The 27,069-nt window shown below is 45.9% G+C and overlaps 2 protein-coding genes across 2 annotated transcripts in view; one reads left to right on the top strand and one right to left on the bottom strand.

Annotated features, from left to right (window-relative positions):
- Positions 1-27,069, top strand: part of RABEPK (Rab9 effector protein with kelch motifs) — a 78,303-nt gene that overhangs the window by 20,647 nt on the left and 30,587 nt on the right. The window lies entirely within an intron of this gene.
- On the bottom strand, positions 1,554-27,069 carry PPP6C (protein phosphatase 6 catalytic subunit). Its single transcript, XM_040442016.1, has 7 exons — positions 26,916-27,069; positions 11,974-12,069; positions 10,258-10,323; positions 8,528-8,669; positions 6,764-6,843; positions 5,877-6,086; positions 1,554-3,003 (listed from the first exon to the last, which is right to left on the bottom strand). The coding sequence occupies exons 1-7, from the start codon at positions 26,988-26,990 to the stop codon at positions 2,755-2,757; spliced, it is 918 nt and encodes a 305-aa protein (XP_040297950.1). The 5' UTR covers positions 26,991-27,069; the 3' UTR covers positions 1,554-2,754.

Here is a 27,069-nt window from a genome sequence, read left to right as displayed (position 1 = left end):
TGCCGTCCACATCCGTATACATGTACCTGCAGCTCTGCCTAAATAGGTTGTACGATTAGGATAAGGGGCCATTTTATTTCCCTTGAAACAGCACCACTCTTGTCCATGAGCCATGCCTGGTACTACAGCTTAACGCCACTGAAAGCCGACTTACAATACCAGACACTAACATTGGAAGCAGTGAGGGAAAGGATACTCGCCTCCTCCCATCTTCTCTATCACTCAACACTGCGGGCTGCCAGCAGTTTTCTAAGGACAGCACCGTACATTGTATAGTGGCAGTTATTGGTATTGCAGCTCAGCCCCATTAACTTGAATGGGGCTGAACTGCAACTAGGCCATGTGAGCGATGTAAAGTGATGTCAGAGGGTGCGGCGCTCAAGGACTAACAGGTGATCAGTGGGGGGGGTCCTGGGTGACGCACCCCCGCATATCTCATTCTGACCTATCCTGGATAACCCCTTTAAGATGTAGAAATAAGCACAGAACCTAATTAAAATTCATATGCATCTGACGAGTCTGAAAAGTACTGAAGTGAAGGGTTAAAAATGATATTTACACATAACAGTGGGTTGGGTTGTCGCTTTATTATGGCGATCAGAAGCTAAGTGCAAATTATAATATTGCTAATATAAAAAAAAAATGTTATCAATCATTTCACTGGTCATCTCACCCAAACTTTTACAGGTTTAAGTTATTCAGCGATTTTTAAGGCTTGGTGGCATCTTTAGCATTTGCGATCTAAGGCTACTTTCACACCTGCGTTAGGTGCGGATCCGTCTGGTATCTGCACAGACGGATCCGCACCTATAATGCAAACGCTTGTATCCATTCAGAACGGATCCGTTTGCATTACCATGAACAAAAAAAACAAAAAAATTTAATTTTATTTTTTTTGTTCATGATGATGCAAACTGATCCGTTTTGCCTTACACTGAAAGTCAATGGGAGGCGGATCTGTTTTCAATTGCACCATATTGTGTCAGTGAAAACGGATCCGTCCCCATTGACTTACATTGTGTGCCAGGACGGATCCGTTTGGCTCCGCATCGTCAGGCGGACATCAAAACGCTGCAAGCAGCGAAATGGAGGCTGAACGGAGGCAAACTGATGCATTCTGAACGGATCCTTATCCACTCAGAATGCATTGGGGAAAAACTGATCCGTTTTGGGCCGCTTGTGAGAGCCCTGAAACTGATCTCACAAGCGGACCCAGAAACGCCAGTGTGAAAGTAGCCTAAGGCCCCATTCAATGGTGGCATGCAAGAGGCCAGGATCCGCGTTTTGCACAGTGCTGCTTAAGTCCGCTCCATTTCATGAGTATTCCTTCACAACGGTAACGGATGGAAAAAGATCAGCAGCAAGCGAAATATATATATATAAAAAAATAATCCACAGACAAAGCGCCAGAGACTAATAAATGTTTGTTTTCTAAATGGCCACTTATGACTAACTATTTGGCACAATATAGTCATCATGAAAGGATAGAAGACGGCATATTGCTTTTTTTTTTTCTTGTTTGAAGCTGCATTTCCATCTCATCTTTTCCATCTCATAACGAGAGGGCAGATTGCACAGCAGCACCATTCACATGAACGGGGCTGGGTGCCAGGCGGGTGGCTGGGTGCACCTCAGTACTGCATGCCCTTCATTCTCAGGATTAGTGGGGAACCCAAAGGTCAGACCCTACACCCCTCCCACTGATTACAAAATGATGGCATGTCATAACAATATGCCATCGCATTATAATTATTATACCCCTTTAACTTAAAGGGTTTCTGTCACCCCAATTCTCGCTATTAAAACGGCTGACATTATAGATGTGAAAATGTCACCTGAATTTAACTCTGCATTTCTTTTATTTAAGTGTGCCCCCGTTTTTATGTAATTTTAACTTTTATTATATGCAAATGAGCCTCTATGACCAGGGGGGTGTTGCACCTGCTCCGAGAGGCTCCGTTCGCCCACCTCATTTCCACGCCCTTCTGTCTTGATTGACAGGGCCAGGCCAGCGTTGGTTCTCCTGCTGGCCCCATTTGCGCCATATACTGAGCGGGACAGCATATAATAAAAAGTTAAAATTACATGAAAACGGGGGCACACTTAAATAAAAGAAATGCAGAGTTAAATTCCAGGTGACATTTTCACATCTATATAGTGTCAGCCTGTTTTACAGGGAAAATTGGGGTGACAGAAACCCTTTAAAGGGGTTTTCCCCATGAAAAATATTCTACCGTTTTCAAACCAGCACCTGAATACTTTTGTAAGTGCATGTAAATAGAAATCTAGCCACAGACTCAAAATACATCTGTATAGCACCACCTGCTGTTTGGTCTTTTCCACGCCCCCTTAGCTTCACCAGCAAGACAGCTGCCAGCTTGATAGAAATCTACAGATGAGTGAATGGGGAGATCTCTGGATCCATGTGAGGTGCAGGGCTGGCTCTGTTAGAAAAGAGATCCTCATGTACTATGATGTCTGATTTTCATTTTTTACATTAGTCATGGGATAGCCCCTTTAAGGCCTAACCAAAACTAAGAAGGGAAGTGGAGAAAGCTTTACTGTCTACTAGTAGGTGCTCAATTAGCAGTACAATTGCTCAAGGAAAAAAAAAAATATATATATAATACACACACTCACTTCATGTTCGATAAGTTAAAAGAAAGGCAAAGATGTAGCATTTCAGCAGCAAAGTGTTTAAAACAGACAAAAAAATAAAAAATTCCAGCACAGTACACAACAGGTGGAGAGGCTTCAGAGGAAGTACGGTGTGGTGGTTCTGGGTGGGATCACTCGTTCTGAATCTGGGACCGCACGAAACAGTTTTGGCTCCCGGGTGTTCACATCCTTGAAAACCATAATGGACGCAATGTTGCCACACCGGTAGCAGTAGTTTGGGGCAGACCAGACGGTTACCAGCTTCTCGTCGAACATAAACTTGTAGCCCTCGTGCACTAGCTGATGCGCTCGACAGATAAGTTTCAGGTTATTTATGTGCACAAACTAAGTAAAAAAAACAAAAAAACAATTTGTCAAATATTAATAAGCTGCTTTTATATGTAAACTACAAAATATTAAATGGGTCAACTGGGACTGAAATACTGGGGACCCATCATTAGGATAGGTCATCACTGTTAGGCTACATGCACACGACCGTATGCGTTTTGCGGTCCGCAAATTGCGGATCCTACGGAACGGACATACTGATGCGGACAGCACACAGTGTGCTGTCCGCATTTTTTGCGGACCCATTGAAAGGAATGGGTCCGCAAAAAAAGAACCGAATAGACACGGAAACAAAGTTTGTGTGCATGTAGCCTTAGATCGTGGTGGTCAGACTCCCGACCAATCAACTCTGATTGGTCTGCTGTACTCTGGAACAGGCACCAGAATAGCGCAGCTCCGCACACTGGGTCATGGTCATACATTTAAGTCCTTTAGTACTGCACACTTTCATTTAAATGGGAGTTGCTCTGCACTGCGACACGCCCAGTGTACAAAAGCTGTGCTATACTGAAGCACTGAAGCCTATTCCAAGTCCCAGGCGAGCGAGTGCAGGGCGAGAAACTTACACCGCGTCTCAGTGTGAGGTTCCTCTGACAAGATCATACAGCATTAGGGCTCATGCACACGAACGTATTTTCTTTGTGTCCGTTCCGTTTTTTGTTTTTTTTTGTGGACCGTATGCAGGACCATTTATTTCAATGGGTCCGCAAGAAAAACGGAAGTTACTCCGTGTGCATTCCGTTTCCATATGTCAGTTCCGCAAAAAATAAAAAATTATAAAAAATAAAAATAAAAAATAGAACATGTCCTATTATTGTCCCCATCACGGACAAGGATAGTACTGTTCTATTAGGGACCAGATGATCAATAAAATACAGAATGCACATGGACGTCAGCCATATTTTTTTGCAGATCGGTTTTTTGTCGAACCGCAAAATACATACTGTCGTGTGCATGAGCCCATAATTATTTCTAAGGCTGTGTGACCCAGAGAGACCTGGAATCTATTGTATTACACCGACAGGATTAAGTTAGTGTAATTTAGTGGATTTCAGGACTCTCAGGGTCACACAGCATTATAAATCATTATGTCAGGGGAGCGGAAGTCAGAATGGGACCTCACAGTGACACACGCTGCGAGTTTCTCGCACTGAACTCGTGTGGGTCAAGCCTAAGAGTACAGACAGATATAGCAAAGACTTTCCTGCATCACTAGGGGGGGTCATCTGCTGCTTTCAACCTTTGAACTGCAAAGGTTGAAGGACGCAGCATAAACGGACATGCTGCGGATTGTAAACCTGCAGCAGAAACTTACTGTTCTCTGCAGTGATTAGATGATTTCGAAAATCTCATCCACTTAGCCTGAACTGTAGATGCTGCAGAGTTTCTATATACAATTCTGCTTAAAAAAACAGCATTTACCCCTCGTGGCTGTACCCTTACAATGTGCATAAAATAACGTCACAGTTTTTAGTATATGGACTAGATTGACATTCACAAAATGCGGTTTTACATGGTCAAATTACAGTCATGTTTAGATCTACCTTACCTCACAGAATCGAGCTTAAAAAGGGGTTCTCTGGGCATTTATGAAAATCCTTCCGTCTTCTAAACTGTGGAAGCAAGATCATTTTAGCAGTACTTACCTCCCCGTTGCACCGTCAATTCTGTACGTTGATGTAACTGCCTGGACCGGTTGTGGGCTCTTCCACTGAGGTCCTGCCCTGAGGTGCTCCTCAGTCTCATAATGTAAATGCAGCTGAACAGGAAAACTTGAAGCACATTTGTCCGGGACCTCAGCAGAAAAGCCTGCGGCCTGTCCCGGCAGTTATGGGAGCGCAGTGGAGATGGTGGGATCATCGGCATGACAGAGGGCACTGCTGAAATGATCCTGCTTTTACAGAAGGGATTTTATTAAAAGCCAAGAGAACCTCTTCAATTCCGTTCAGAAGGACAACAGAAGATCGATGTGTTGCAATCATATTCTGAAAATCTTAAAGGGGTTATTCATACTATAAAACATGCCCCCCCCCCCAAAGTCTGGGTCCCTCATATGGATTATTCTTACCATGCTCCTGATCTCTGCACGGCCGCCGCATCATCTCAACACATCCAGCGACGGGGGGAGCAGCCAATAGCTGACCGCAACGGAGGACGAGCCTCCCTAGAGTCATCAGTTATGCGGGAGATGCAGCGGCGGCCTCCGGGGATCAAGAGCGATGCAGGCGCCGGGGCAAGTATAATCTATATGAGGGGCATGTTTTATAGTATGGATAACCCCTTTAAGGGGGTATTGCAGGATTAGCCTATGGAAAAGCCACAGATTGTAATTTAGCACGCCGCCTTTTCGGTGTAGCATCTGCGCCACAACTACACAGCTCTGTCCATTCACTTCAATGTTGCAGTAACAGCTCGGTCCACTACACAGTGAACAGCGCTGTGTACTTGGGGCACTAGAGATGATGCAGAACAGCTGTTCAGTGGGGGGGTGGGGGTGGGATGTAATGGTGTCACAGCGCAGCTATTCCATGTTATCCAGGCCCCCGCTGCTCACTACTTCCAGCTCCAGTCTCGACATACAGGATATATCTTAAAATGCCTTATTAGCCAATAGCTGGCTGAGGCAGGCTACTGCCCCTCTGACCCTGCAGCCAAATACTGCCGATGAGCCCCCCTTGGCTTCCAACACACATCATGGTATTGTTTTACACAGAAGGCACTTTAGCCATTAGCGGATAACCGTGGGTCTGGCCTCTCTGTCTTGGCAATTAGCTGGTTCAGTCAGCTTTACTCACATGGAAAGCAGAGAAGTTTGAGATTAGTCTAAAAAAGTTAATAAAAATAAAAATAAATGGACCAAAATAAATTACCTCATTGGTGACCTTTGCACCAAACAGCCAACCTGCCCCTCTGGGGCTGATAGCCCAAGTGTCCACGTCCTCTGGGTCTGACCATACCAAGTCACAGAATGCTCCTTTGTGAGGGATTTCTTGATTACGTTCAATGGTCCGGATCTGATCCAAAGTCTTTATGTCTGGGGACAGCCCACCATGTACACAGAGAATCTGCTCATCTATTAACTAGAGACACAGAAATACATAGGGGGTCATTTATTAAACAGAAATACGACTATATTAGGCATATTTATAGCATAGATTGCGGCGCAAAGGTCCTTGCACCGCAATCTGCCACTTTTCCCCGCTCACGCAAAGTATTAAAAAAGTGGGCGGACCATTTTCTACTCCTGGTTTAGGCGTAGAAAATCGGCTAAATGTAAGACGGCTTCCTTGCTGTCTTACATTTAGAAGCAGTGATGGATCCTCCAAAGTTATTTAGAGGGGCGACTCTTCATAACTTTGGCGGATCCACCGCCAGCACAGCGCCTTATTAAGACCGGCGTTTTAGACGCCAGTCTTCATAAATGTGCCTCCCAGTGATTGCATTGAGGACCGATTTTCAGGAATCTCAGACTTCAAGGAATTCTTGATCACAGGACCATCTGAAATTCTGTCATTTACTCTATAACAAAAAACAAACTTCATTTCATATCTGCTCTAAAAAGAAAAAACAGAAACTATGAATAAATTTCACTGTATAAGAACTGTAAAAAAATAAAAAAATAATCAACTTTCTAATTTTTTTTATTAAATTATTTATTCTGTCAATATTAGAATTTTTGTCAGGTTTATATCCCATGCAGCCAGAGGGGCAGCATCTGAATCTCTAACACAGACATAAATAAGACCTGGATACTTACAGCTGCCACTGTCAGCATATCAAACACCTTGGTACAGTACCGCCATGCGTTGGCATTTCCATATTTTGTTTGGCACTCATCTAAAATAAAGAAGACACATTACCCCTTAGAACCAGACAAGATAATAGAGTGGTTGGCAAACTACAGCTCACTAGGTGTTATGACACTACAAGTCACAGCATGTCTGGTATTCTGACAAAAGGTAAAATCACAGCTGATAAGCAGCCTGAACAGTCCGCCATTTCAGGTCAGGAGCACGTACAACCACAAACCAAGACTGACATGACAGGAACCAATTATGACGTCAATACGCTTCCGGCGTTCTCATCCTGCCGCCACTCGGCTGTCTGCTCTACAGCGTAACTTTGGCCTTCCCGCTCACCGCCTCATATGCGACGTGCCCACCAGGTGGAACTCCACCTTGCACATGCTGGACAGACTGTGCGAGCAGCAGCAGGCCATAGTGGCGTTTCAGCTGCAGCACGCACGGGTGAGTCGCACTGCGGAACAGCACCCCTTCACCACCAATGACTGGGCCTCCATGCGAGACCTTTGTGCCCTGTTGCGCTGTTTCGAGTACTCCACCAACATGGCCAGTGGTGATGACGCCGTTATCAGCGTTACATTATGGTATTGCTTTCTTTAGTGTTTTTACATCCGTTTCAAGGCTCTTACAAACGGATCCGTTCAGAATGCATCAGTTTGCGTCCGTTCAGCCTCCATTCCGCTCTGTAGGCGGACACCAAAACGCTGCTTGAAACTGAGCCAAAACAGATCCGTCCTGACTTACAATGCAAGTCAATAGGGACGGATCAGTTTTTACTGACACAATATGGTGCAATTAAAAACGGATCCGTCTCCCATTGACTTTCAATTTAAGTCAAAACAGATCCGTTTGCATTATCGGTGCAGATCCGTCTGTGCAGATACCAGACGGATCCGCACCTAAACGCAGGTGTGAAAGTAGCCCAAGTCTAACACAAAAAAAAAAAAAAGTCTCCCCTAAAATAAAAAATAAGTTTTTTGTTTTACATTACTAACAAATAATAATCTTATTTGGCAGTGCCGCAATTGTAACAGTCTGTAGAATAAACTTTATATTTTTACAGCATGGCTCACCAGAAAAAAAACAAAAAAAAAAAAAAACCAACACAAAATCGTATCATTTATTTTCTATCGCCCACTAAAAACAAATGCTAAATCAATAAATTGCAGCTATTAAAAAATAAAAATATTATATATGGTAATCTCAAAATAGCATCAATGACTGAAAACATAACTCTTGAAAGACTAAGAAAAAAAATAAAAAAAAATGCTGAGTCCTTAAAACCCAAATAGGCCAGAACTTAGATATTGAGAACATATCCTCCAGATCGATCAACAGCATTAGGTCAGTAGAAGTCTAACGCCGAGCAGCTCCACAGATTAGCTGGTTTTGGCAGCTGCTGGCATAGGAAACAACAGTCGCAAGCAGAAGGCTCTGCCCAATGTGTAGTGGCTGTACTGGCGCAGTGCAGCTCATCTCCTAGTCAGCTGAATGGGAACTAAGCTGAAGTACGCCAGCGCAGCCACTTCACAATGGACAGAGCCTTCCGCTTCCGGCTCGGTGCACTGATTGCGCTCTGGTTGCTGCCAAAAAAGGCTTTGTGGAGGACCCTGGTGTTGGACCCCTACAAATACTGATCATCTATCTGGAGGATAGGTTATCAATATCACAAAGCCGAAATATGCAGGATTAGATCTACTGTATACAAGACCAGTTACCGTAGAATCCGTATACTTGTGTGATTTGTCTACTCTCGTGATTCCCTCTCAGCAGTGTAATGCGGTCGGGCCACTTGGCTTTCAGAGCAAGAAGGTAGGTGAACGTCTCCAGGCTGTAATATCCTCGGTCTACAAAGTCTCCCTGAAAACATAACAGAGCATTTATGCCGCACATTCCCATTAGGCTGGATGCACACAAGCAGACTTTTACGGGAACCCAGCATGGCCGCTACACAGCGGACAGACATTTTGCTTTTGGCTCTTCAGGACGGCTGCCTGGAGGAGGTGCAGAGCATTGGAGCCCCAAAAATCGGATATTGATAACCCACCCTGAGGTCACAGCACCCGTGTAAATCAGACTACTGTGGGTGGCACATGATGGCAAAGGGTGAGAAAAACAAAAGTAGGGTGGATCATGAGGAGGGCACCAGGTACGGTATGCCGACTACAAATTAGCAAGTCATATTCAGTTTGGACAGGATGGTCGCTTTAAAGGGGTAGGCCATTTTCTGGTTACTGTTGACCAATGTTTTTGCGAGATGATTTTTGGTGAAAATCTGCACCATTTTCTATATTTCATAAGGTATGATCCCTCGTTTACAGTCTTATGTGCTGTCCACACAGGGTTCCTGTCCATAAGATGGCCGCTGATGGTCACGTGACCGGCAAATTACCTCCATTTAAAGACACTGCACCTGCCATTTCTACTTCCTCTGCTGGGAGTTTAGTGCAGGTGCAGTGTGTTTGAATGGAGGAGACATAACATGGAGGTGATTTGCCTGGTCACATGACCATCAGCGGCCATCCTATGGACAGGACCTCTGTGTGGACAGCACATAAGACTTTGTAAACGAGGCAGAACACCTTATGAAATATAGAAAACGGTGCAGATTTTCAACATTAATATCATCACACAAACACATCGGTCAACAGGAACCAGAAAGTGGTCAACTCCTTTAAACACTAAATGATTGGATTTCCCCGGTTCCATTTTAGTAGAGGACTTTGGGAGTTATTTATCAAACTGGTGTAAAGTAGAACTGGCTTAGTTGGGCATAGCAACCAATCAGATTCCACCTTTCATTTTCCAAAGGAGCTGTCCAAAATGAAAGGTGGAATTTGACTGGTTGCTATGGGCAACTAAAGGTACTTTCATACTAGCGTTAAAGTTTTCCGGTATTGAGTTCCGTCATAGGGGCTCAATACCGGAAAAAAAAACGGATCAGTTTGTCCTAATGCATTCTGAATGGAAAGCAATCCGTTCAATATGCATCAGGATGTCTTCCGTTCCGTCCCTTTAACGGTATTTCCAGAACACTTGCCGGATTGCCGGCATTAATTTCTAATGAAATGTATAAGTGCAGGATTCAGCATTAAAATTGCCGCATTGACTGAATCGGTCTTCCGGTGTGCGCATGCGCAGACCTTTAAAATTGTGAAAAAATAAATAAATACCGGATCAGTTTTTCCAATGACACCGGAGAGACGGAGCTGGTAATTCAATGCATTTGTCAGACGGATCCGGATACAAATAATATCAGTTTGCATACGGATTTCCAGATCCGGCAACGGAACTGCCTGCCGGAATCCAACAACGCTAGTGTGAAGGGGGCCTTACTCAGTTCTACGTTATACCCCCTTATTTTGCAATTTCAGATCCAACAGCCCTTATAATGACTAAAGTGAGGATCCTCTATTCCAGCCCTATTGTAGTGGACATAGCAACTTACCATAAATATGTAATTGGTGTCAGGGACTTGGCCTCCGGTTCTAAACAGCTCACATAGATCATAAAACTGGAACACAGAAAAATAGTATATCACTGAAATAAGGGGAAAAAATTGTGCCATTTACTAATCACAATAAATAAGGCGTTCACTATATTGTAGAGCTTATTACGATTACAGGGATACCAAATACTGTCTTCTGATATTTCATACTAAGTGCGTTACAAAAAAAACTGATGTTTTTGCTCCATATTTTATTTTGCAAAAAATAACTTAGCATAACATTTTTCTACCATAACTTTTACGATAAAGATTATTTTACAGGTCTTGGTGGGATTTGAATCCTAACCTTCTGCACAACAGACAGCAGCTTTACCGACTAAGATTTTCTGTGTTTTTTTATTTATTTTTATTTAATAACCATTAGCCCCCTTAGGGGGCTAGAACCCTTGCCCAACTCACCCCGATAGAGATCTCTTAGGGTGAATAGGACTTTACACTGTCCCTGTGCTTTGTGCACACAGCAGCAGGGATGTTACCATGGCAGCCATGAATGACTTCAGTAGCGTCCTGGCTGCCATGGTAACAGATCGGAGCCCCACGATTTCACTGCTGGGGCTCCGATCTGAAGCTGCCACTGCCACCACTGAAATTACTGAGGAGGGAGGACCCTGTGGCCACCAATTAAGATAATTAACCTTATTATAAGATTGAGGAGGGGGAGCTGATGCAGATAAATTAACCCATAAATACAAATGTGGGCGGCGGGTGCTGGCCGTATCACACAATCAGCACCTGGCCTCAATGACAGGGTGCAGCAATCCGCTGAACCGTGTCAATTAACCCCTCTGGTGCTGTATCGATCTGGGTACAAAAGTATCGATTGGGTATTGAAAGTTTGATACCTGGTGCAACACTAGTGCAGATTCTGATGCAGAAAAATCTGTGCCAAAAGACTCTGTGTGAACTATTTTATTCACAAGCACAATATTGAATAGACAGGCCTCATGCACACAGCAGTCTATTTTTTTTTTGCTATGCAGATGCACGGACAGAACCACCATGGAAGCACTCAGTAGTGTTTCCGTGGGGTTCCGTGCCTCCGTTCTGCACCGCAGCTCTGGATTGGGGACCCATTTAAGCGAATGGGTCCGCAGCCGTGATGCGGGGAGCACACGTTTGTGGGCCGCAATACGGCCGGGCAACGGCCATGTGCATGAGGTCTTACTTTGTAAGCACAGAAAATTGCATATTTTCAACAGAACAGTCCTTTAGACTAGAGGTAATTCTGTTGCCTGCTATACAGAAGGTCTAAGGTTCAAATCCCACCAAGACCTTTTTTTCTTTACTAAACGTTATGACAGAAAAATAATAATCATGGGCTCCCATAAGCCCGGCAGCTTCCTATACACAATATTGGAAGAGAGCTGTCAATCATCTGATAGAATGACTCCAGCACTGACCCAGAATTTTAATCAGCCTGACAGAGTGGCATACAATCAGCGGCAGATCGGCTTTAAATAACATCTCCTACAGTTTAATGTCATCACACCACTTACACACATATGCTTAGCCTCTTGATGTTGATATTAGTGATGAGAACTCCAGCTTTATTTTTTAGGTTATCCTGCAGAGATTTTGGTTTGGCACGGACACCACATATTTCGGAATAACACTCTCCTCTCCTCGGATACAAGCAGTATAAGAGCATTCATTTACCTGTCCATGTATATCTCCGCAGACTGTAACTGGAGTAGATACGGGCTGAACATTTGACTCTTCCAGCAGCAGATCACACACATAATCACATAAGCGCTGCATGGGAAAAAGAAGAAGAAGATCAGTCTGAACAGGAATGTACACGAGAGGAATAATCCACATGCATATGAGGCCATCAACGTCAGAGGTCAGACACTCCACCAGTCGGCAGTTTCAGAGTACAGGTTCTGGGTCTGCGCACATCAACATCGGTTTTGACATGGGTCAAGTGACTGCTGCAACCATATTGATGGCTTATACAGAGACTAGGTTATCAGCACTTAAAGGAGTTATCCAATTTCTGAAACATCTCTCCCCCCCCCCCCCCCACGTGTAATATACTTACCCTGCTTCGGGTGACGCTAGTCCCCGTCCCGCTTGCCATTGGCGGCTCGTCTCCCCCCCCAGATGTTTTCATGTGTACAGGGAGAAGCAGCAGTGGTGGTGCGGGGGGCTGTTTCAGAAATTGGATAACCCCATTAAAGGGGTTAACTACTATAAAGAACCCCCTCCCAATGCCCAGACCCCGCATATACATTATATTTATCTGCTCCCCAGGACCCGTGTCGCTCTGGATCCCTGCACGGCCTCCGCTGCATCTCCCCATCGCTCAGATCAAAACATCTGGCATCAGGGGGAGCAGCCAATAGCAGTCCACGACAGGGACGAGCCTCCCTAGCGTCACCTCTTTAATTCCCATAAAGCCCTTTTAACCTAAGCATAAATCATGCCCATCGTTTTATCAAACTACAGTGTAGGAGTGGGCAATATAAACAATATAAATTTAGGCAACGATACAGATTTTGCCTATATTGCCATATCGCGATAGATGACAACGGAGTGGTAGCGAATTGAAGAAGCTTCTCATTCACCACCGCTCCGTGGCCTCCCGACTCGGCACCGCGCCACACTGGCCAGGGCCTTGCATGCACACATCGTCAGCGCGCTGGATGACGCTGTGTGTGACGTCAGTGCATGCGGACTCCATCGGCCAGCCGCGCACCCTGCAGGAAAGGTAAGTATATTAGCAGGGGCTCGTCGAGGGGGATAGGGGGGCGGCGGTTGGGTTGGAGGATGGCTATGGCATGGGGCTGATGGCGCTGGCTGGGGGACATGGATAATGGCAAAGGGACAATTTTGTGTTTTACTAACACTTCATCTTTACATTGTTTGGAAAAAGATCTGTCACACAATACACATCTTAAATGTCTTGCAAAGTTTCGTAATTTGTATACACACATAAGGAAATAACACATCGCGATATATATCGTTATCGCACATAGTTAAATAAAACTGTTTAGAAATAGAAAACAGAAAATTGTCATGTGCGTATGTATTCACCCCCTTTGTTAGGAAGTCCACAAAAAGCTCTGGTGCAACCAATTACCTTCAGAAGTCACATAATTAGTGAAATGATGTATTATTTGAAAGGCCCCAGAGGCTGCAAAACCTAAGCAAGAGGCATCACTAACCAGACACTGCCATGAAGACCAAGGAGCTCTCCAAACAAGTAAGGCTACTTTCACACCTCCGTTTCTGGGTCCGTTTCAAGGCTCTCACAAGCGGCCCAAAACGGATCAGTGCAGCCCCAATGCATTCTGAATGGATAAGGATCCGTTCAGAATGCATCAGTTTGGTTCCGTTCAGGCTCCATTCCGCTGCTTGCAGCGCTTTGATGTCCGTCTGATGAAACTGAGCCAAACGGATCCGTCCTGACTTACAATGTAAGTCAATGGGGACGGATCCGTTTTTACTGACAATATGGTGCAATTAAAAAAGGATCCGCCTCCCATTGACTTTCAATGCAAGTCAAAACTGATACAAGCGTTTGCATTATAGGTGCGGATCCGTCTGTGCAGATACCAGACGGATCCGCACCTAAACGCAGGTGTGAAAGTAGCCTAAGGGACAATGTTGTTGAGAAGTACAAGTCAGGGTTAGGTTATAAAAAAAAAAAAAAAAATATCCAAATCTTTGATGATCTCCAGGAGCACCATCAAATCTATCATAACCAAATGGAAAGGACATGGCACAACAGCAAACCTGTCAAGAGACGGCCGCCCACCAAAACTCACATATCGGGCAAGGAGGGCATTAATCAGAGAGACAGCACAGAAACCTAAGGTAACCTTGGAGGAGCTGCAGAGTTCCACAGCAGAGACTGGAGTATCTGTACATAGGACGACAATAAGCTGTATGCTCCATAGAGTTGGGCTTAATGGCAGAGTGGCCAGAAGAAAGCCATTACTTTCAGCAAAAAACAAAAAGGCACGTTGTGAGTTTGCGAAGAGGCATGTGGGAGACTCCCAAAATGTATGGAGGAAGGTGCTCTGGTCTGATGAGACTAAAATTGAACTTTTCGCCCAAAGAAAACGCTATGTCTGGCGCAAATCCAACACATCACCCAAAGAACACCATGTTTTGGCTTCCGGCGCCGACATGATGAGAAGCGCGCACTGAGAGCTCCGTCCCGTTTTCCACACAAATCCCCTGCAAACGGCCTGGTCAGAGACACAGACCGGACTACCACATTATCACCTAAGTACACAAACGGTCTGTGGACGGTACGTTGTCCAGATGGGGATCAAGAAAAACCCGGTAAAGCCTGGGAAGGTCGCCAACTGACAGCAATATGGCGCAGCCACCGGATGAGGAGGCATCAACTCTGGTAAACAACGAGAGGAAGGAAGATTTCTATACTCAAACTACGCAGGAGGGGAAAATGGACATGGACTACAAATTCCTTGCGGTGGAAGTGGCAACGCGCATCTTACCAGACTTGCAGGAGGCACTGTCTTCCACTGTGGTACACTCATTCAACGAGCTAAAGACAGAAGTTGCACAACACGACTCGCGGCTGGAAACGCTGGAGATGAGAATGGCGACAGAGTGAATATGAGGAGGTTCGAAAAGAGCTCTAATCGGAAAATGCCAAATTGATTTTCGGAGACTTCTCTGCGGAGGTGACCAAACGCAGAAGGGCCTTTGCCCCACTATGTTCTAGGCTGTTCAAGAAACGGGTCAGATTCTCACTACTATATCCAGCGACCTTGCGGGTCTTTTTCCCTGACAACAAAATGGAGTTGTATACAGACCCAGAGGAGGCGGGAATCGCCCTACAAGATATCCACAAAAGAATGCAAAGGCTACCTGCCATCACCTACAAAGAAACAGATCCTGCGTCCTCATCGTAACACCTGGAGACAGCTTCTTCTCGACAGAATTCACCAGGTTCCAGGAATCTGAGAAGATCGCCACGCGAATATCCAGACGCAGAGTGATGGACTCCCTCACATGTCTACGAGACTGATAAGTATAGTGAGGCTATTGTTATAGTTGATCTCCTTGTTTTTAACAAGGGAGTAGGAAGCTGTTGTAATGTTATAGTGGACGCTCCCGAATAATACAGAACACCATGTTTTTCAGCAGCTGGGACTGGGAAACTGGTCAGAGTTGAGGGAAAGATGGATGGTGCTAAATACAGGGATATTGTTGAGCAAAACCTGTACCACTCTGTGCGTGATTTGAGGCTAGGACGGAAGTTCACCTTCCAGCAGGACAATGACCCCCAAACACACTGCTAAAGCAACACTTGAGTGGTTTAACCACCTCAGCCCCTAGGGCTTAAACACCCTGAAAGACCAGGCCACTTTTTACACTTCTGACCTACACTACTTTCACCATTTATTGCTCGGTCATGCAACTTACCAACCAAATGAATTTTACCTCCTTTTCTTCTCACTAATAGAGCTTTCATTTGGTGGTATTTCATTGCTGCTGACATTTTTACTTTTTTTGTTATTAATCGAAATTTAACGATTTTTTTGCAAAAAAATGACATTTTTCACTTTCAGTTGTAAAATTTTGCAAAAAAACGAAATCCATATATAAATTTTGCTCTAAATTTATTGTTCTACATGTCTTTGATAAAAAAAAAAATGTTTGGGTAAAAAAAAAAAATGGTTTGGGTAAAAGTTATAGCGTTTACAAACTATGGTACAAAAATGTGAATTTCCGCTTTTTGAAGCAGCTCTGACTTTCTGAGCACCTGTCATGTTTCCTGAGGTTCTACAATGGCCAGACAGTACAAACACCCCACAAATGACCCTATTTCGGAAAGTACACACCCTAAGGTATTCGCTGATGGGCATAGTGAGTTCAAAGAACTTTTTATTTTTTGTCACAAGTTAGCGGAAAATGATGATTTTTTTTTTTCTTACAAAGTCTCATATTCCACTAACTTGTGACAAAAAATAAAAACTTCCATGAACTCACTATGCCCATCAGCGAATACCTTGGGGTGTCTTCTTTCCAAAATGGGGTCACTTGTGGGGTAGTTATACTGCCCTGGCATTTTAGGGGCCCAAATGTGTGGTAAGGAGTTTGAAATCAAATTCTGTAAAAAATGACCAGTTAAATCCGAAAGGTGCTCTTTGGAATATGGGCCCCTTTGCCCACCTAGGCTGCAAAAAAGTGTCACACATCTGGTATCTCCGTATTCAGGAGAAGTTGGGTAATGTGTTTTGGGGTGTCATTTTACATATACCCATGCTGGGTGAGAGAAATATCTTGGTCAAATGCCAACTTTGTATAAAAAAAAAAATGGTAAAAGTTGTCTTTTGCCAAGATATTTCTCTCACCCAGCATGGGTATATGTAAAATGACACCCCAAAACACATTCCCCAACTTCTCCTGAATACGGAGATACCAGATGTGTGACACTTTTTTGCAGCCTAGGTGGGCAAAGGGGCCCATATTCCAAAGAGCACCTTTCGGATTTCACTGGTCATTTTTTACAGAATTTGATTTCAAACTCCTTACCACACATTTGGGCCCCTAAAATGCCAGGGCAGTATAACTACCCCACAAGTGACCCCATTTTGGAAAGAAGACACCCCAAGGTATTCGCTGATGGGCATAGTGAGTTCATGGAAGTTTTTATTTTTTGTCACAAGTTAGTGGAATATGAGACTTTGTAAGAAAAATAAAATAAAAAAAAATCATCATTTTCCACTAACTTGTGACAAAAAATAAAAAATTCTAGGAACTCGCCTTGCCCCTCACGGAATACCTTGGGGTGTCTTCTTTCCAAAATGGGGTCACTTGTGGGGTAGTTCTACTGCCCTGGCATTTTCCAGGGGCCCTAATGTGTGGTAAGTAGGTAAATGACCTGTGAGATCCGAAAGGTGCTCTTTGGAATATGGGCCCCTTTGCCCACCTAGGCTGCAAAAAAGTGTCACACATGTGGTATCGCCGTATTCAGGAGAAGTTGGGGAATGTGTTTTGGGGTGTCATTTTACATATACCCATGCTGGGTGAGAGAAATATCTTGGCAAAAGACAACTTTTCCCATTTTTTTATACAAAGTTGGCATTTGACCAAGATATTTCTCTCACCCAGCATGGGTATATGTAAAATGACACCCCAAAACACATTCCCCAACTTCTCCTGAGTACGGCGATACCAGATGTGTGACACTTTTTTGCAGCCTAGATGCACAAAGGTGCCCAAATTCCTTTTAGGAGGGCATTTTTAGACATTTGGATACCAGACTTCTTCTCACGCTTTGGGGCCCCTAGAATGCCAGGGCAGTATAAATACCCCACATGTGACCCCATTTTGGAAAGAAGACACCCTAAGGTATTCAATGAGGGGCATGGCGAGTTCATAGAATTTTTTTTTTTTTTGGCACAAGTTAGCGGAAATTGATTTTATTTATTTTTTTCTCACAAAGTCTCCCTTTCCGCTAACTTGGGACAAAAATTTCAATCTTTCATGGACTCAATATGCCCCTCACGGAATACCTGGGGGTGTCTTCTTTCCGAAATGGGGTCACATGTGGGGTATTTATACTGCCCTGGCATTCTAGGGGCCCTAAAGCGTGAGAAGAAGTCTGGAATATAAATGTCTAAAAAATTTTACGCATTTGGATTCCTTGAGGGGTATGGTGAGTTCATGTGAGATTTTATTTTTTGACACAAGTTAGTGGAAAATGAGACTTTGTAAGAAAAAAAATAATAATTCCGCTAACTTGGGCCAAAAAAATGTCTGAATGGAGCCTTACAGGGGGGGTGATCAATGACGGGGGGGGGGGGGGGGGGGGGGGGGGTGATCAATGACGGGGGGGGGGGTGATCAATGACAGGGGGGGGGGTGATCAATGACAGGGGGGGGGGTGATCAATGACAGGGGGGGGGGTGATCAATGACAGGGGGGGGGGTGATCAATGACAGGGGGGGGGGTGATCAATGACAGGGGGGGGGGTGATCAATGACAGGGGGGGGGGGTGATCAATGACAGGGGGGGGGGGGTGATCAATGACAGGGGGGGGGGGTGATCAATGACAGGGGGGGGGGGTGATCAATGACAGGGGGGGGGGGGTGATCAATGACAGGGGGGGGGGTGATCAATGACAGGGGGGGGGGTGATCAATGACAGGGGGGGGGGTGATCAATGACAGGGGGGGGGGTGATCAATGACAGGGGGGGGGTGATCAATGACAGGGGGGGGGGTGATCAATGACAGGGGGGGGGGGTGATCAATGACAGGGGGGGGGGGTGATCAATGACAGGGGGGGGGGGGGGGGTGATCAATGACAGGGGGCGGGTGATCAGAGAGTCTATATGGGGTGATCAGAGAGTCTATATGGGGTGATCACCCCCCCTGGAAGGCTCCAGGGAGACGCCGGTATGTGTTTTGCGGATCCGATCCATCTATCAGTGGATCCGTAAAAATCATGCGGACATCTGAATGGAGTTTACAGGGGGGTGATCAATGACAGAGGGGTGATCAGGGAGTCTATATGGGGTGATCAAGGGTGAATAAGGGGTTAATAAGTGACAGGGGGGGGGGGGGGGTAGTGTAGTGGTGCTTGGTGCAACATATTACTGAGCTACCTGTGTCCTCTGGTGGTCGATCCAAACAAAGGGGACCACCAGAGGACCAGGTAGCAGGTATATTAGACGCTGTTATCAAAACAGCATCTAATATACCTGTTAGGGGTTAAAAAAAAACACATCTTCAGCCTGCCAGCGAACGATCGCCGCTGGCAGGCTGGAGATCAACTCTCTTACCTTCCGTTCCTGTGAGCGCGCGCGCCTGTGTGCGCGCGTTCACAGGAAATCTCGCGTCTCGCGAGATGACGCGTATATGCGTGATTGTGCGCAGTGCTGCTACCTCCGGAACGCGAATCTGCGTTAGGCGGTCCGGAGGTGGTTAAGGGGGAAACATATAAATGTGTTGGGATGGCCTAGTCAAAGCCCAGATGTCAATCCAATAGAAAATCTGTGGTCAGACAAAGGGTTTCTGTCATGAGAAGTAATGTTATGTAGCGATGTGCTAAAGTCAACAGTACGCTTTATATCTCCCTGCCTGCCACCGTTGATCGGAACAAGGTGCCTGCTCCAATGATTGAGCAGGCACCCTGGGACAATGCGCGGAGGGGTCGGAGGTGCCATCGGGTCCCCGTGCGGCTGTAAGGGGGACCCGTTGGCATGGAAGGCAGTGCGATGCCTTCCTTAGGCATCGGCGCTGTCCTCCGGTGACGAGCCTGTGAGATCCAGCCCCCTGGATCTCACAGGCAGGAAGCTGTATGAGTAATACACACTGTATTACTCATACAGCCAATGCATTCCAATACAGAAGTATTGGAATGCATTGTAAAAGGGATTGGACCCCCAAAACTGGGACAAAAAATAAAGTGAAAAAAATGAAGTGATCCAAATATGAAGTAGACATATGGGGAACGTAAAGTAATAACTATTTTTGTAGGTATTACTATGTACTATAGAAGTAGAGAAATCGAAACTTGGAAATTTGCTAATTTTTCAAAATTTTGGGCAATTTTTTATTTTAAAAAAATGCATTTTTTTACTCTATTTTTACCAGTTTCATGAAGTACAATATGTGAGGAAAAAACAATCTCAGAATGGCCTGGATAAGTCAAAGCGTTTTAAAGTTATCACCACATAAAGTGACACTGGTCAGATTTGCAAAAAATGGCCTGGTCCTCAACGGTGAAAATGAGCCCGGTCCCTAAGGGGTTAAAGACCGGCCACATGACGTACATGTACGTCATCGGGCGTGAAGGGGTCAAAGGTTAAGGATCAGAGACACCTGGAGGTATACACTGTCCTTTGTAGCTGAAGTCTATGCCTGCTATTGTAATAAGATCATGCACGTCACATGACAAACATCAACACAGCTATGATCACGCTGCCATTAAAGGAAAGTTACATAGCAGAGGCTAGAAATCTGAGTAAAGCCTCTTTTAAAAAAATCAGTATTGCGATATTCGATACCACGCGGAAAAAAAAAAATCAAACACCAAAAAAGACGCATACATTCCGCATTAAAAATAAAAATAAAAAATGGTGAATTGTGCTGTTTAATTAATTTTTATTTTTTTCTGTTACAGTGTTCTGTCAAATCACTATACCTTGCGAAAAGTCTATACCGGAAGTGACGCGGCCGCACAGGAATCACCTGGAGGAGGGTGTGCGCGGCGCTGCGCAAGCGCACATCCACCGGCTTAGCAAATTATTGCAGCGCCGCAAATCCGCAATAGAAGTACTTCGTACACCGCACGTGCGCACTTAGCACTTAGGGGCACTCAGTTGCAGTTCATCCTTACCGCAGAGCTGAGTGCTGAATACCGAGCTCACCACATAGTAGAGCTGAACTGCAACTGATGATTTGTGGGCGCCTGCGCACTCAGGGGTAGGGAGATCTGATGAAACATTTTGCGCTGCAAAATCTCTATACCCCCTAAGTGCGCACGCGCGGTGTACGAAGTACTTCTATCGCGGCGCTGCAATAATTCTTTGCTAAGCCGGTGGATGTGCGCTTGCACAGTGCTGCGCACACCCTCCCCCAGCTGATTCCTGTGCGGCCGCTTCACTTCCGGTATAGACGTTTCGCAAGGTATAGAGATTTGGCAGAACAACGGCATTCACCGCATAGGAGATTTTTTTTTTTTTATATTTTAATAGATTGGACTTTTCGGATGTGGCGATATGCGATATGTTTATTTATTGTTTATATATTTTATATGTAAAATTGGGAAAGGGGGTGATTTATATTTAATATGTTGGTGTTTTTTTTACTTTTTTATTTAAAGGGACTCTGTCACCACTTTCTAACCCCCCCTTTTAAAAGTATTGTTCTCTCCATGGCGCCCTTGTGATTACAAAGGTGTTGTTATAACATAAATTCGCCGTCTCGTTTTGATAAAAATACCTTTTATCTAACCTGTCAATCTTGTGGATAAGGTGCCTAGGGCGTTTCTGAAGGTCTGAAGCTGCCGCCCGCCGCCGTTGGTGCCCAGCTCCTCCCCTGATCCTTTCAGCGCCGCCTGAATGTAAAGAAATCCGCCTCCGGCTCTCGCTCAGTGCCCCCTCCTCCTTTTCAAAGATCCCGCGCGTGCGCACAGGCCTGTGCCTGATGCGCCCGTGCGGACATTTAGAATCAGCCTCATTGAGCGAAGTGCGCATGCGCGCACTTCGCTCAACCTCCTCATAAGACGAGCACTGCAGCCAGCCACTCAGAGCCTGCGGCTCCATACAGCGCTTGGCAGGCTCTGAGTGGCTGGCTGCAGTGCTCGTCTTATGAGGAGGTTGAGCGAAGTGCGTGCATGCGCACTTCGCTCAATGAGGCCGATTCTAAATGTTTCTGTCATGAGAAGTAACGTTATGTAGCGATGTGCTGATGTCATCAGTACATAACAGTGTGCTTTATATCTCCCTGCCTGCCACCGTTCTCTCAAAATAAAGACTTTTACTATATGCCAATGAGCCTCTAGGTGCCATTAGGGCATTGCTTCAGCACCTAGAGGCTCGGTCTACGCACCCTTTAACACGCCCAGGTCCAGTTGATTGACTTTCGAGTACGGCTTCAACAATTAATCAACGTTATCGATAATATTCCATAATGGGATTCGTTGTCGACGAATCCAGTTATTGAATAATCGGCTGATTCGTTGCTATGAGCGCGGTCAGGCGCTATGCCTGCGGGGTCCCGTAAATCCCGCAGTTAGTCCCTGACCCAGGGGCATCGTTAGGTCAAAACATTCGGGGCTTGAGCCGCGGATGTTTTGTACAATGCCTCGAATGTTATGCTGGCCCCACCCCCCTTGTACTTGTTCCGCTACTTACGTGCTGCGCGGGCATGAGTTCAGTCACTTCGGTGCGCAATCGCGTCCTGCAGCGCGTGATCCCGCGAGACCCGCCGCTGTAGGTCACTGGATCACGTGCCGCAGGATGGGATTGCACACCGAAGTGACTGAAGTTGAACTCATGCCCATGCAGCCAGCGGAACAAGTACAAGGGGGATGGGGGGGAATCTATGGGGTTGCCCAGATTGGCTAGGCCCTTCACAGTAGTTAACCCCTTTCAGCAGTCCCACATTCACTGAAGGGGAGACTGCTGAAAGGGGTTAATAACTACTGTCAAGGGGGGACTGCTGAAAGGGGTTAATAACTACTGTGAAGGCCCCCCCCCCCCCCCCCCCCAGCGATGGGGGCATGGCTTCACGGGCGTGATACAGTGGACTTGTGCCCCGGATGTTTTCAGACCTTAGCAACGCCCCTGCCCTGACCCCTGACTTTCAGTCCCACCCTCCTCTAAACCTCCGCTCACCAATCAGGCGCTGCTGCTCTCCTCCCCGCCATCTGACGCGATACGTCGTGCGTACGTTTATGGAGCCTCAGCCTGCCCTGGAGGACCTCATCCGTACCACGCTAAGCCCACCTGCCGCTGGTAGGCCAGTTGCCCGCTGTATAATGTAGAGTTGTTGTGATACCAAATTTTTGATTCAATTTCGATACCACGCAAAAAAAAGAAACCAAAAAATCCACGTGCATTACGCATTTTTTTTTAAAAATGGCAAATCGCTCAGTTTTTATTTTTTCTGTTCCGGCATTCACCGCATAAATTTTTTTCTATTTTAATAGTTTGGACTTTTTGGACGTGGCGATATGTTTATTTATTGTTTTTATATTTTATATGCAATTTATACTTTATTTCCCTTCTTAGGGACTAGAACCTGGGATTTTTTCATCCCTTGTCCTATTCACCCTGATAGATCTCTATCAGGGTGACTAGGACTTCACACTGTCCCTGCTGCTCTGTGCACACAGCAGCAGGGAGATTACCATGGCAGCCAGGGCTTCAGTAGCGTCCTGGCTGCCATGGTAACCGATCGTAGCCCCAGGATTACACTGCTGGGGCTCCGATCAGAAGCTGCCACTGCCTCCAATAAAGAGGAGGGGACCTTGTGGCCACTGCCACCAATGATTTTAATACTGGGGAGGTTGAGGGGGGGGGGGGGGGAAGGGGGCGCTAGTATAATGTGCCCTGCTAAGGGCTCATGCTGCCACTGTTACTGCCGCATTGCCACAGTGTCCCAGGCCTTTGCACATTGCTATACACATGGGGGTATGTGCAAAGCATTGCACCCTAGTGTCTCTGTAGTACAGACACTATGATGCAATGCTCTTCCCAGTCTGCACATACCCCCATGTGCAAAGAAAGACAAAAAAGGGGGTCAGTCAACACATACCAAACCGCAGGAGCGCATTGCTATGGCAGGGAACAACATTAAAAGACAAAAACATGCAATGCGACAACTCACTGCAATATAGAGTACAAAATTGCATAATAATTACAAGTGCTACACTATAAGTGAGAGATAATTTTGTACAAAACGATTTGCCAAGTATTTGAGCCTGTCTGCCGCACGTCAAGGCGATCTCTGTTAGACGGGTTCCTACGCTAAATTCTACCTGTTAGGTGCCATGACGGCTACCATACACTTCAGTATGGTAGCACAGCAGGCCCACTCCACAACACCACCGGCACCAAATGGCCACCAAGGACTGCAGTGAGAGTCCACAAACTAGCTCACTCCTGGTGCCATGGCTTCAGTGAGTGAGGGGGAGCAGGCCTGACAGGGTGGTCAGGAGTGCATGACGGAGGAGGCAGCCACACCACCAGTACAAACTGCAAAGAAAGACAAAAAAGGGGGTCAGTCAACACATACCAGTGCCGGTGGTGTGGGCCTGCTGTGGAACCTACACTCCCTGAAGTGTATGGTAGCCGTCATGGCACCCAACAGGTAGAATTTAGCGTAGGAACCCGTCTAACAGAGATCGCCTTGACGTGCGGCAGACGGGCTCAAATAATTTTGTACAAAACGATTTGCCAAGTATCTCTCACTTATAGTGTAGCACTTGTAATTATTATGCAATTTTGTACTCTATATTGCAGTTAGTTGTCGCATTGCATGTTTTTGTCTTTTAACATACCACCATGTGTATAGTAGGAGTGTACATACTAAGGTATACAGACTCGTCCAAAATGGCTGTCCAAAATGGCTGCTTTTTAGTCACATCACATCCTAGAAAAATGAAAAACTGTTAAAAAGTCACATACGCAAAAACTTGCAAGATTATACTTGTCTATCCCAAGTACATCGACACCATCGGAACGCCTCTTCTCTGCAACAGGCAACATGGCGTGTAAGAAGAGAGCTAGCCTCAGCCCTGACCATGTTGTCTTTTTTACATTTTACAAGTAAAATCATATAAACCCTTTTTTTGTCATTTTGGTGTTTTCTCCCGATCAATAAAATCATCGACAACTAATCGATTATTCAAATAATCGTTAGCTGCAGCCCTACATTCGAGTTCTCCTCAGTGTCCCGTAAATCCAGCGCCGTCCCGTTTAGTATTCGGCGCAGTGAGAGAGCTTCCTTCTCCCCTGTGCTGCTGAGGAGAACACGGGGCGTGCCGACAGCAGCGCGCTCCATGTTCTCTGATGCTAGGCTGATGGGATATTTATGACCTATTCTGAACATTTCGATTTGATCGTTTTTAGTATTTTACTGTATTTTCAGACTATAAGATGCACCCCAGGTTTTAGACGACACAAAATTAGAAAAATATATTTTCTACTTACTCAACCTTCCCTGAGGCACTTAAACCCCAGAAAGACCTCAATCGCTAAAATAGTGCTGAGGGGACGGGCCCTTCTGATGAATAAGACTTCAGGGCAGTACATGCGGACTATAAGACACAGGAAAGACAGTGGGGGAGACTTATGAAACTGATGTAAAGTAGAACTGGCTCAGTTGCCCATAGCAACCCATCAGATTCCACCTTTCATTTTCCAAAGGAGCTGTGAAAAATGAAAGGTGGAATCTGATTGGTTGGCAACTAAGTCAGTTCTACTTTACATCAGTTTGTTAAATCTCCCCCCGTGTCTTATAGTTCAAAAGCAACTGATGGCATGGGGGCAAGCTGATGGCAACAGGGAGGGAACTGATGGCATGGGGGCGAGCTGATGGCATCAGGGAGGGAACTGATGGCATGGGGGCGAGCTGATGGCATCAGGGAGGGAACTGATGGCATGGGAAGCTGATGAGTTTTTATAGAAAATGTTCTTTTAATTAGTTTTTTCTTATTAGAGTACTCAATTATTTGTTGAATTAATCGGTAGAATGAAAAAAAGGAGTTGTGCCATTATGACAACTTATCCCCTATCCACAGGACAGTAGCTGATCGGTGGCAGTCCGACCACTGAGGCCCCCCCGACAATCACAGCCCGAGTGTGTCCCCACCTCCCCATTCAACTCTATGGGACTGTCGGAGATAGCAATGTACATGTGCTGGAGCAGGAGAGCGCATGTTCAGCCACCGCTCCATTCAAACGGGTGATCATCGGCGCAATGTTTGTGTGATTGGCAGGGATCCAACTGCAGAGGGGGCTCCTGCCGATCACACAAACAACAGGCCTGAGCTCTGCGCTTGAATGGAGTTGAATTGAAAAACACATGGGTCTGTCCTTTCCATTCAACTATATGGGACTGCCAGAGACCGCCAAGCGCTTGTACTCCGCTATCTCCGACAGTCTAATAGAATTGAATGGATTAGGCCGGGGTCGGTGGACACCCATGCACGCTCCTGCTGCATTCACCTCCGAGGAGGCCAGAGATAGCCCAGCACTTGGACTCTCCAGAACCCCCATAGACGCAAAGGAGGCTTCTCCATTCAAGCAGGGGAGCACAGGCCCCCGTTCTCTTAATCAGCAGGGGCCCCAGCGGTCAGAACCCTGCCAATCAGACACATCCTCTGGATAAGGGATACGTTGTCAGAATTATAATAATCCACAAAACAAGTGATAAATGAAGAATTGGGGCTCCCGAGTGCCTGACAGGAGTAGTAGTCACTGAACCAGCCACTGTCTACGAGACTCATGGATGCAAAGCCCTAATTCATACCCAGAAGATCTAAAGTCAGAGTTTCCCCATAAACATTCATTACTCATTCACAGGAGGGCGAGTCCGGTATCACTGTGGGTCCGCTATCCGGGGAACCCCTGCACGACAACCGCTTTACCCTATTCTATGGGACTCTCTGGTGGCCGGGACCATGGGAGTGCGCATACGCTGGTGCTTTGTCCTATAGTGTGCAAGCACGACCACTGCTGGTGGATTGCAGGGTGGTCGTAACCATGGAAACAAGCAGTGTATAATGTGATGAAAAAATGAATCCAGCCAGCAAAGGAGGCAATATGGACAATCACAATACATTAGTAAGTGCCTTGTATCAACATTCCCTACATGATAAATGCCACTTACTGAAGTGAGGCCGCCCCTTTAATTAAAAGCTTCAGAATTGTTAAGAGAAGGGTTTCTATTTCTACTATCGTGACATGGATGTACTATCGTGACAGGGGTAAGAAGGACCTCAACCTAACCAGAAGCAATGGCCACCTTCCCTGCACCCGTATACACCCCGTATGTGGTGGCAGTGGATGTGCCAGGCAGGACATGCCCATGTCCGTGTGTATATGGAGGCGATACTGACCCAGGGAGGCCATGTCAGGACGCCGCACACGGCTTTCTCACCTTCAAGTCATTCTCCGGTAAATACTTGCACTGCCGGGCGATTTCCACGTACTTCTCCAGGTCCAGGGGCGCCATTTTGCTTTAGGCTGGGAACTGTTAGAGCGGGAGGCACCGGGATCACGTCACTTCTGGCCCGCAGCTCCTTCCTCACTTC

The sequence above is a fragment of the Bufo bufo genome, chromosome 8 (genome assembly GCF_905171765.1).
Source record: "Bufo bufo chromosome 8, aBufBuf1.1, whole genome shotgun sequence".
NCBI lineage: Eukaryota > Metazoa > Chordata > Amphibia > Anura > Bufonidae > Bufo > Bufo bufo.
Note: the sequence above shows the minus strand (reverse complement) of the source record. Positions and strands in the feature narration are given on the sequence as shown.